This window comes from Sarcophilus harrisii, chromosome 3 (assembly GCF_902635505.1).
Source record: "Sarcophilus harrisii chromosome 3, mSarHar1.11, whole genome shotgun sequence".
NCBI lineage: Eukaryota > Metazoa > Chordata > Mammalia > Dasyuromorphia > Dasyuridae > Sarcophilus > Sarcophilus harrisii.
Window position 1 is genome coordinate 274,450,443 of NC_045428.1, and position 11,607 is coordinate 274,462,049.

Genomic DNA, 11,607 nt, shown 5'->3' on the forward strand with positions numbered 1-11,607 from the left:
TGATTTTAATTAAAATTTCTGGATATAGCAATTTTTCTTATAGCAGAGTACAATGTGAGGGGTAATTAGAATAATAAGAATATTTAAACACAAAAATTTTTAGCAACAATTCATGTTTTAAAAAAATACAAAATAACCTAGTTTAGATTTTCTGGCATCTCTTGTTATTATTGCCAATTAAACTGTACAAAATTGCATAAACAACATTAAAAATGTAGTTTTGTTTAGTTATAATATCAAATTGAAGGTGTAAAGTTTTTGTAAATTTTCATTATATATTACCATCTTGAATGAGAGCTTCTATAGAGAAACAATATGCAAAACTAGAGTTGTGTATATTAAATGCCCACTGTAAAGTTATTCGCATGGTCCAGTTAATAAGATCATAGGATTTAGAGCTACAAGAGAACTTAGAGAGCATTGAATCCAGCCTCCTTAATTTATAGAAGTCTTAGGCCTGAAGAGCAGAAGAGGTTTTATAGAAAGTTGCATATTAAAGGATCTAGGATTTAAATTCAGGTCTCCTGACTCCAGATTCATGGTTCTTTGTAATTATATCTCACTCCCTTCTAATGATGACTTTATTGAACTGAGCTTGTTTGCAAATTTTAATACAATTTTTTATCACATGCCTAAGAACACATAAAATGACAAGTGCTTCAAAGCTACCTTTTAACCTGCACAATTTTAAATTTAGAGTTAAAGTAACATGAGCACCCTGTTTATAAAAAATTCATAATATATGTGTATAGCTAGATATAAATATATAGATTGACATAGATAGGGAGTAGTTCATGGTTTCAGTGTATTCCCAAAGCATTACAAATTCTTAGAAACCCAATCAGTTGTAGGTCTTCATCATGAAACCACATCTGAAGTTATGTAAAACATTTCCATAAAAGTCATGTTGTAAAAGAAAACATATCTCCCATCCTTATATGGAAAAACCTTCAAGAAAAATAAAGTTAAAGAAAGACTGCTTCAATCTGTATTCAGACACAATCAGTTTTTTATTCTCAGCTATTTCCCAGTTGATGAGCATCCCCTCAATTTCCAGGGTTTTGCCCTGAGAAAAGAACTGCTGCAAATATTTATCTTTTTTGGTATTTATGCCCAGTATTGGTATTGTTAGATCAAAGAATCTGTGTGAATTTATAGCCCTTTAAGCATAGATCATATCTTTTGATTATTTATCAATTGGGAAATGGCTCTTATATTTTCATAAATATGACTCAGTTTTACTGAAGCCTTATCAGAGAAACTTGCTTCAAAAAATTTTTTTACAATTACTATTGCTAACTGTAGCAATATTTATTCCATTCTCTCTCCCTTTCCAAATTGTAATGTCCAGAAAAATGTTTTGCTACTGACCCCTTCCCCGATTTGCCCAGTCTTTTATCATCCTTCTCCCTTCCTATATCCCATTCTTCTCTTATTTTCCTGCAGGATAAAATAGATTTCTCTAGCCATATTGAGTGTGTATGTTATTTCCTCTTTGAGCCAGTTTTAATGAGAGTTAACATTCACTCTCTCCTCCTCTTTCATTGTAAAAGATTTTTCTTTGCTCTTTTTTATGTCAGATAATTTACACCATTCCATTTCTTCCTTTTTCTTTTCCCCACTACATTCCTCTCTCACCCTTAATTTCATTTAAAAAAAAAAATGTATTCCTTCCTATTACAATTCATACCTGTTCCCTCTGTCTACATATACTCCTTCAGAAAGACTCTCCTTCTTGAGTTCAAATCTGGCCTTAGATACTCTGTGACACTGGACAAATCACTTAACCCTGTTTTCCTCAATATTTCATCAGTAATGAGTTATGGAGTTATGTAATGACTTGGAGAAGGGAATGGCAAACTACTCAAGTATTTTTGCCAAGAAAACCTCCCAAAAAGGAGTCAAAAAAGTCAAAATGGGTTTGACAACTGAAAGAACAAGAAAGGGTGATGCACTGGGAGAATGGAGGAGGAGGAGAAAATTTTCTCATAAATGAGGCTTGCAAGGAAGGAGTTATAATGTGGCGTATAAAAGTGGAAAGAGTGCAATTCTTGAATCTCGCTCATCTGAACTGGCTTAAATAAGAAGAATACACATATACACACTTAGGTACAGAAATTAATTTTACAAGAAAGTTGGAGAAAAAGCATAAGAGGAGAGGGGAGATTAGGGAGGCATTGTTCATAATCAAAAAGGAGGAGATGGATGGAAAATAAGAAGGAAAACACAGCAGTCATAATTGTGAAGGTAAACAAGATAAACTCATCCCTAAAACAAAAATGGCAGAGCAAAATGGATAAAAACCAGAATCCAACAATATGTTGTTTATAATAGACACACTTGAAACAGATGCACATTGAGTCAAAATAAGGAACTGAAGCAAAAAGAGCCAGGAGTAGCAATCATGACCTCAGGTAAAATAAAAGTAATAAGATAATCAGGAAAACCTGTATTGTGCTAAAAGATGCTGGTGATAATTGATATCAATGTTAATATAGTTAATTGATGAATAATATCAATGTGTACCAAATAGCATAGTATCCAAATTCCTAAAGGAAAAATTAAATGAATTATGAGAATAATGAAACTTTTATATTATAGTCTTTGCTCCTCTCAGACCTAGATGAATCTAATCATAAAATTAAAAAAAAAGTTAAGGAGATGAATAAAAAATTACCTGTTTTAGATTTATGATATTGAATAGAAATAGAAAGAAGTAAGCCTTTTTTCAGCCTTGCATAGCACTTTCACAAAAATTAACCATATCTTAAGGCCTAAAAATCTCACAAACAAACATACAGAAATGTTTAATGTATATTCTGACAAAATGTAATTTAAAATTACATTCAATAAAGAATCTTTGAAGCTTCAATTAAAAATTGGAAACAAAACAGTTTCATCTTAACAAATGAGCAAGTCAAAAAATAATTCATAGAAATAATCACTTTTAGGTCTGTAGTTTTTAACTTGATTGTTAAAAGGGATATGACATTAAAAATGACTAAGAAATCTGTATAGAAAAATATAAGCCCCTTGCGGACAAGGATTGTTTTACTTTTGTTTTCATTTCTTTTTTAAAAAAAATTTTTATGTATATATTTTTTTTAATTGAGTTCTAAATTCTTTTCATCCCTATTATCCTGTCCTCACACCTTGAGAAGGCAAGTATTATATCTCCTTTACAAATAACATCATGCAAAATGTATTTCTATATTAGCCATGTTGCAAAAGAAAATACATGCAAAAAAAACCCAATAAAAATTTACTAAAAAAAAAAGAATCACCTTTATTAAAGATAATGGGTAGAGTGCAGGCAAAGCAGTATTTAGAAGAGAACTCCTAAATTCTTTCTTTAGTAAAGGAGAAAGAGCAGATTAATGAATTGGTCGTGTAGCTAAAAAACTTGGAAAACAACAGAGTATTCCCAGTTGAACATCAAAATAAAAAAATAAGATTAATAAAATTAAAACAAAAATTAAATGAATTAATAACATTTGAAATCTGATTTTCAGAAATCAGTAAAATAGGTCATTGGATAATTGGACTTATTTAAAAGAAAAAATTACCAGCATTAAAAAAGCAATGAGTAGCCATTTTGTTCAACTATATGCCAAGAACACTGACACTCTGAATGAAATGGATAATTACAAAAATATAAGTTGTCCTGATTAACAGAAGAAGAAATGAAAATTTTCACCATTTATATATAATTTTTAATTTAATAAGTATTAAATGAATTAAAAAAACCCAGGAGAAGATGAATTTAAAAGCCATTTCTACCATACATTTAAAGAACAATTAATTCCTTATACTATATAAACTGTTTGAAAAGATAGGTTGAGTGCTACCAAATTTGGAGAACAGAACCAGGGAAAGGCAACAATAAATCATTATTTAAAATTTTAAATAAAACACTAGTGAGAAGATTATAGCAATATATCACAAAGATCCTACACTATGAACCTAAGGGATTTATACCATGAATATAGAGCTGGTTTAATATTTGGAAAACTTTAAGCATAATTGACTATATTAATAATATAAACCAAAAAAATCATGTGATTATCCTAATAGATACAGAAAAGACTTGACAAAATACATTAACCATTCATACCATGGTAAAGAAGCAGAGAATGTGGAATGTGATGTTGTGGAAAGCAAAAGAGGTAGGATTATAACCAAGAATAACCTATGTAACAAAACTGAGTGTAATCCTACTGGGAGGAAAAGGGATCTTTATTGAAATGGAGGACTTTGAAACATTCCCAATGAAATTTCTTGACCATCAGATCCAACACTCAAGAAGCATAAAAAGATAAACCTCAGTAAAATACTATTGTGTTATAAGAAAGAATGGTGGAAATGGTTTTAGAAAAACCTGGCAAGACTTGAATGGTCAGATGCAAAGTGAAGTGACTAGAACTAGATTAATAGTTTTAACAGTCATAATCAACTGAAAAACCTAATAACTGATCAGTACGGTGACCCACCATAATTCTAAAGAACTCATGATGAAAAATGCTACACACCTTTAAATAGAGAACCGATGGACTTAGAGCAGATTGAAGCATATTTTTCCTCTTTACTTTTCATAATATGGGTTAATAAGTAAATTTCTTGTTTGACTTAATACATATTTATTTTTTGCCTTCTCAATGCTTAGTAGAGAAAGTAGAGGGAGGGAGATAATTTGGTACTGAAAATAAAATTAAGTTGATTTTTAAAATACGTTTCCTTGTCATCTTCTCATATAATAAAATAAACTTTATCAGCTACTTTTTTCACCTGAGAAATACCAGTGAGTTACTAGTGAGTCATCATTCCATTTATCTGCAATTTTCTCTTTGTTCTGTTTATAGAGTTCAACATTTATACACTTCAACTTTTCCAGAAATAAATTTATTGGGCATTGGACAAGAATCTCATATCTAGTGTGCTGTTTGTCAAATTTATATTTATGGAAGAGATAAAAACAGTTTTGGCTCCTCCTGTTCTTCCTTTCCTACTACTCTGCCAATTTATTCCTTCAAGGTTTTTTGAGCTTAAGGTTTTCAGTGAATATTTCTTTTAGAACCTCAAATGGCATTTTATTCACCATACTCAGATGTTGCTCTGCTATTTCTATGAGTATGAAAGATGATGAAAAGCAGTAGCTTGGAATATTAGATTGCAAAGCTGGTCTTTGGAGTCTCTTAGGTGCAGGGATTGCCTCTAATATGCAAATTTTAACTATGGACAACTCATTTGATTTCTTAGTTATCCATGGAACTCTCTAGGACTTCATAAGTTATAGAAGAGCTTCTAATCTATTGGAGGAGAGGGTTTCCACGCTAGGCCTTTTCTGTGCTGATGAATTACAGATCCAGGCCATTGCTGAGGATTCCCAGGTCCATCAGAATTGATCATCATATAGTATTTTTTTTTTTCATTTAACTATAAAAAGCTTTAATTTTGGCATCTGAAAATTGTTCATATCCTGTGATCATTTATTAATTGGGGATAGATATGATTCATGAGTCACCTTTGTTTTATTATAATAAAATTCAAAGAATACCCCTTTTTGTCAGGTAGATCATCATTATAGTATTGTTGTTGAAGTATATAATGATCTCCTGGTCCTGCTCATTTCACTCAGTATCAGTTCGTATAAGTCTCTCCAGGCCTTTCTGAAATCATCCTGTTGGTCATTTCTTACAGAACAATAATATTCCATAATATTCATATACCACCATTTATTCAGCCATTCTCCAATTGAGGGGCATCCACTCAGTTTCCAGTTTCTGGCCACTACAAAGAGGGCTGCCACAAACATTCGTGCACATGCAGGTCCCTTTCCCTTTATGATCTCTTTGGGATATAAGCCCAGTAGTAACACTGTTGGATCAAAGGATATGCACAGTTTGATAACTTTTTGAGCATAGTTCCAAATTGCTTTCCAGAGTGGTTGGATGTATTCACAATTCCACCAACAATGTATTAGTGTCCCAGTTTTCCCATATCCCCTCCAACATTCACCATTATCTTTCCCTGTCATTCTAGCCAATTTGAGAGGTGTGTAGTGGTATCTCAGAGTTGTCTTAATTTGCATTTCTCTGATTAATAATGACTTGGAGCATCTTTTCATATGGCTAGAAATAGTTTCAATTTCTTCGTCTGAGAATTGTCTGTTCATATCCTTTGACCATTTATCAATTGGAGAATGGCTTGATTTCTTATAAATGAGTCAATTCTCTATATATTTTGGAAATGAGGCCTTTATCAGAATCTTTGACTGTAAAAATATTTTCCTAGTTTATTGCTTCCCTTTCTAATCTTGTCTGAATTAGTTTTGTTTGTACAAAAACTTTTCAGTTTACTGATCACAAAATAGAAAATTTTGATTATATCAATGATCTCTAGTTCTTCTTTGGTCATAAATTCCTTCCTCTTCCACAGGTCTGAGAGGTAAACTATCCTGTGTTCCTCCAATTTATTTATAATCTCATTCTTTATGCCTAGATCATGAACCCATTTTGACCTTATCTTGGTGTGCAGTGTTACTGCTTCCCTCTTTTCCTTAGTTCTCTAACCTAACTATCCCACTAGTGTCCTATTGTAAGTTCTTTAGAGTCTTTTTGCTTTTATCAGTGGAAATGACATTGTGGAAGGTAAATTTATTGTCTGTTTTGCTGCTCTATCCTAAGAGCCACTGATTTTCTCTAGCTACCTTGCAGCTAAAATCTGTTTTGTTTCCCCCATTAGAACATAAGTCCAGTGAGAGTAGAAACATAATCTTACTTATATTTATTTGCAACAAGTATTTTACACATAGTAAGGGCTTAATAAGTGTTTTCATTCATTTCTTTCTTGTATTCCTGGCATGTAACACAACTCTAGGGCCACTCTCAGTAAATGTTGTATTTGAAAAATGTTGAAATTATCATTTTAGTCTTATTTTCTTTGTTTTAATTATATTCTTGACTTTAAGTTCAGGGAAATTGTCTTGTAGAAAATCTAGGAATATATAAAATTAAGTTATGTAAATGAAAAAAGAAATGACTTTCACAAAATGATAAAATTATAGACTGTCAGGCTTTGGTTTCTATAAAAATTCTGCAATAGTATAACGATATGACTAATAAGAGTTCTTTAGTCAGACATTAGTTTTGTTTTAGAAATACTTGACCAAGTAGTGGGAAGAATTAGAAGAGAGGGGGAAAAGAGGGATACATCTCTTGCACATGTATTCCAACTCAATAGGCATTGATGGTATGAGCCATTATCGGTTAATGATGAAGTAAGAAATTACTTAGTCTTAATCCATTTCTTGTGAAAGGTATTGCAACACAGAAACCAAGTACACCTATGTAAATATAATCAGGGTTAGAAAATAATTAGAAGTAGGCATGAAATAAATTGTATACCAAGACCTTTCAAGTGTTGGGGTTTTTTAAAGTTTTTTTAAAAACTAGTTTGAGATTTTGGTTTTGTTTTGACAATGAGAATAGGTCTCCCCTTTATCTGGAGGAGGACTATTTTAAATGGAAAGAAGTTACAAAGTTAAGAAAACAATCTTTAAATTAAAAAAAAAGCCATCTATACTCCTTGCTTGTTTAATTTATTCTAAAAGTTTAATTTTTAGGAGTGTGTGTGTGTGCGCGCTTTCTAACTTCCCATGTATCAAATATACATAGCTCTATAATTATCAGTTGCCACCTTTGTAGAAAATGGATTTGATCAGAATGTAACAGTGGAGCTACATGGTAAGTATTTAATTTTTACAATGTAAATGCCCAAACAGCTTAAAGAAATTGGTAATAGGCACTGACTGAATACTGTTTTCCCCAGGCATATATGTGTTTCATTTAAAATATGTAACTGTATGTGAAAGGCATAATGAAAATTGAAATTGAACTCTTAAAACTGAATAAAATTAATATGATGTACAAAGGACATGAGAAATAAAAAATAAGCATAAAATCATATTTGTAAACTATGAGAGACAATTATGGAGTGAGTGAATTTTCATATCCCTCCTTCAGGTGTTTCACAGAAACATTTTTTTTTTTGCCGGGGGAGGGGTGGTGGTGGTGTCTGTATTCTTTTAAGGGCTGAAGTTACATTTAGAAGACCTTTAAAAGATATCTTCAGTTATTCTGACGTGCAAGCTAGTCTTTTAAAAATTGCCCCTATTTCCCTAAGGGTATATTTAGTGATCCTGTGTGTGAAAATGATGATGACAATAACCCTACATATTGTGCTTTAAAATATACAGCTTTTGCAAGATATTAGGTATATTATTATTTCAGTTTTACAAGCTGAGAAGGCTGAGATTCTAAAATTGGGATTTGCCTATGATCTAAATAATTGCATGAAATAGATTCAAATCTAAGTTTTCTGAATCTTAAGTCCAAGTTTATTTTCACTATAATATGCTGTGTTTCGGTGGAACAAATATATAAAATAGTCAACAAGACTACAATGAATTTCTAAATTTTGCAATACAGATAATGAATGCAAAGAGAATTCATAGAGGGGAGAAATTCTAGTGGCTTGTAATCATCAGTGAAAGCTTCACAGAGAAGATGAAAACTAAGCTGATATTTGGAGTTTGGGAAACATATAAAGAGTTTGGGAACCAGGTTTCCAATCTTAGGCAGTAATAAGGATTGCTACAATGGATCCCATTTATTCAAGACTTAGAAAACCATTTGAGAAATTTGAATCTAATATTAGGTTTTAAGCAGGGGAATGATATGGAGCAAATAAGGTTTTTATTGTATTTATCTGGAGAGGGGAGAAAGTATAGGAGTAAAGGTTGTACCAGTGGAAATTTGAAGGAGGAAAAAAACCAGATGGATTTAGAAGATAATCACCATAATTGAGGCTTGTAACAATGTGAAACACTACAGGAAGTGGTGATGACAATGAGGTTGTCAATAGTTATTGATGAGATAAAAAATCTGGTGAATGAGAGGGGAGAAAGGTATCTCTGGTACTGCTAAGAAAGAATATAAGAATATTTCATATATTTCCATATTTACAACATACATTAAGTAGAGAGCATTTGGTGAGTTGTATGTTGTGAAGGGCAGCATGGTGAAAGCATTGATAAATATATAGCTTTCCAAATGAAAGGATTAATTCAACAAATTTTTTAGAATTAACTTTTTAAAAATGATTTCTAGTGAAAAAAATGACTTATTTTCTGAAGCAAAAAGCTTGAATTTTCTTTTTTGTAATCAATAAAACCATACTTAGAGGAATAAAGTTTATAGCACCTACTTACACAGATGTAAAAATCTATACTGTGTACAGAATTGTAATTCTATTCTGAAAATGTCTTTTAACTTGTATAGAAATTATGAAAATGAGATAATAACCACCATTACTGTTTTTGAAATAAAACCACCATTACTGTTTTTGAAATAAAAAATTTCCAGACAAGTAAATGGCAATAAATAAATAAATAAACTTTTAAATTTCTTTCAGTTTTAATTATGTAAGGTGCTAGTAATACAGGTAAGGATATGCATTCTTAATTTTTTAAATGTCCCTGAAAAAAATGTGCCATTCCACTTTTTCCTCTTGTTTAGTTGCATGGCCTTGTCTCCAACGTGTTTAGTAATTTAGTGTTTCAGTTCTTACTACAATATAGACTTTCATATTCATTAAACTTAAATCATGGTCTGGTTTGTGTAATTCTGCTGTGTTAACTGACGTCTTTCTTACTGAAAACTTCTTTTATATAATAGCTCCAAGTACACACATTTATAAATGAATGTTTAAAATGTGTTCCCTTAGGAATTTCTTTGCTATCTATCAGCCAGGCTAGGAGTTCAATTTCAAATGAGTTTCAAATGAGAAAATTGATTTTACTGTGCAAAGTCATAGAGGATATTGAAACAATCATCAAGAACAGTCTATGAGACCTGGCTTTTATCAGGGGCCATCATTCCTTATTTCCCTTCTCCCTTACTGTACCCACTGTCAAAGAGAAATTTGTCAGAATTTTGACCAATGATTTTTAAAAGATTTCAGACCCATGACAGGACAGGACAGATCATAGGAACATCAGTAAGAGATAACAGACAGATTCGTGCATGTACCTGTTACTCACAGACAGGCTTTTTATTAGTACTAGTATATTAACTACTTGAGCATCCTGAAACTGACACAGGCGGTAAGCAACTTAAACCAGTCATCTCGTTCCACTGAGAAATTACAATAAAAATATCATGAAGGGGAGAAGATCAGTATTATTGCTCTGATTGTATGCTCTTTGAGGATAAGAAGAAGGTTTTTGCAATAGGTGCCAAAAATGGGATGAAAAAGTGCCATTTGGGATTCTTGTTTGAAATATAAAGATAGGATTCAGGAGACAATTCCTGTAAGATGGGTTATTTCCAAGTCTCAGCAACTTTAATTGGACTCTAGGTGACATGGTTGATCATGAGTCCCACATAGCAGAGTCCTTTTTACATTAACTCAATACACACTAGTATTGACATTTTCTCAATCTTGCCAGGCTGTCTTATACTACATTTTGATTCTGTTTACTAAATATTAGTTTTCCTCTTTGGTGTCCCCTGTGTCTCTGCAAGGATGTCAGGATGCTTTGTAAATTAGTCATCATGAAGCTTTATGATATAAACAAGGGTATGGGTTAAACTCTAAGTTTTTATTTGGCTCTGATTTTGACTAGTAGATTTTTGTGTGTGTTTTCTCTCAATAGGAGCATGTGAACATCGCTACTGAAATCTAACCTGCGATTATAACACCTAGGAGTGAACATTATAGGAGGATTTCTGCTTGGCAACATGTCTTTGTCAGGAGTTAATAGAGAATTGGAACTAATACTGTAACTTTCTTGTTAAATAACTTTATTTTTCAGTAGTGGAATGCTGCAACTTTTTTACAATTAACAATTGCTTTTAAATCATAGCATTCAGTTTGAAAGTTGTAACTATAGTTCCCTTGAAAAAGCCTCAAGAATCATTTGAAGGGAATTTATTTATTGATAACATTTTCTCTGAGCATGGGTTTATGGATAGAACTTACTGAGTTGTTTTATCTTAAAATTTATATGTTGAAAGTTTATGACTTATGTAATAAAAAAAAAACCTACAGAAAACTTGGAAGTGTTTCTGAATTTTATTGGGGTTTGTACCTGTTATGTTTGGAGTGGTAGCCTGAAGGCATTGAAATTTATGTTTTGTTTATTTTCCTTTCTCTGATGGCTTACCCTGTTACTTCAGATTTTCTTAAGTGTCTTGAGAATTTTGAGAACTACACTTTACACATTCTACATTATAAATGCTACAGGAAAGCTAGAAAACTATTTTAGATTTTCATCATCATGGTTGTTATTTCCCTAAAAACATTCACATTTTTGCATAAATATGTAAATTTAACTAATATTTGTTCTTCAGATTTCAGAATGTCATTGGTCAAAAAAAAAATTGTGAAATTTTTATGGGTGTTAGTTCCAAGGTATATTTTTTTTTGGCTGAATTGAGAGGGTTAGAAGCCAAATGAGTAAATTAAGAGAGTGAAATGAAAGGAAGTGGAGGCACCTATTATACATCATCATCTTAAGAAATTTAGCTACAAAAGGATGGAAAGAGA

At 31.7% G+C, this 11,607-nt stretch overlaps 1 protein-coding gene across 8 annotated transcripts in view; it reads left to right on the forward strand.

Annotated features, from left to right (window-relative positions):
* The window catches only part of BCLAF3 (BCLAF1 and THRAP3 family member 3), a 91,190-nt gene extending 80,059 nt beyond the window's left edge, over positions 1-11,131 (forward strand). For 5 of the 8 annotated variants that reach the window (XM_031959523.1, XM_031959522.1, XM_031959521.1 and 2 more), the window contains one exon: positions 10,715-11,130. In XM_031959523.1, the coding sequence (XP_031815383.1) occupies positions 10,715-10,744 (30 nt within the window). In that variant the 3' untranslated portion in view covers positions 10,745-11,130. Of the gene's footprint in view, positions 1-9,471; positions 9,502-10,714 lie in introns of all 8 variants that reach the window. The other 3 variants (XM_031959526.1, XM_031959524.1, XM_031959525.1) reach the window with 2 other exon arrangements.
* The last annotated feature ends 476 nt before the right edge of the window (positions 11,132-11,607 follow it).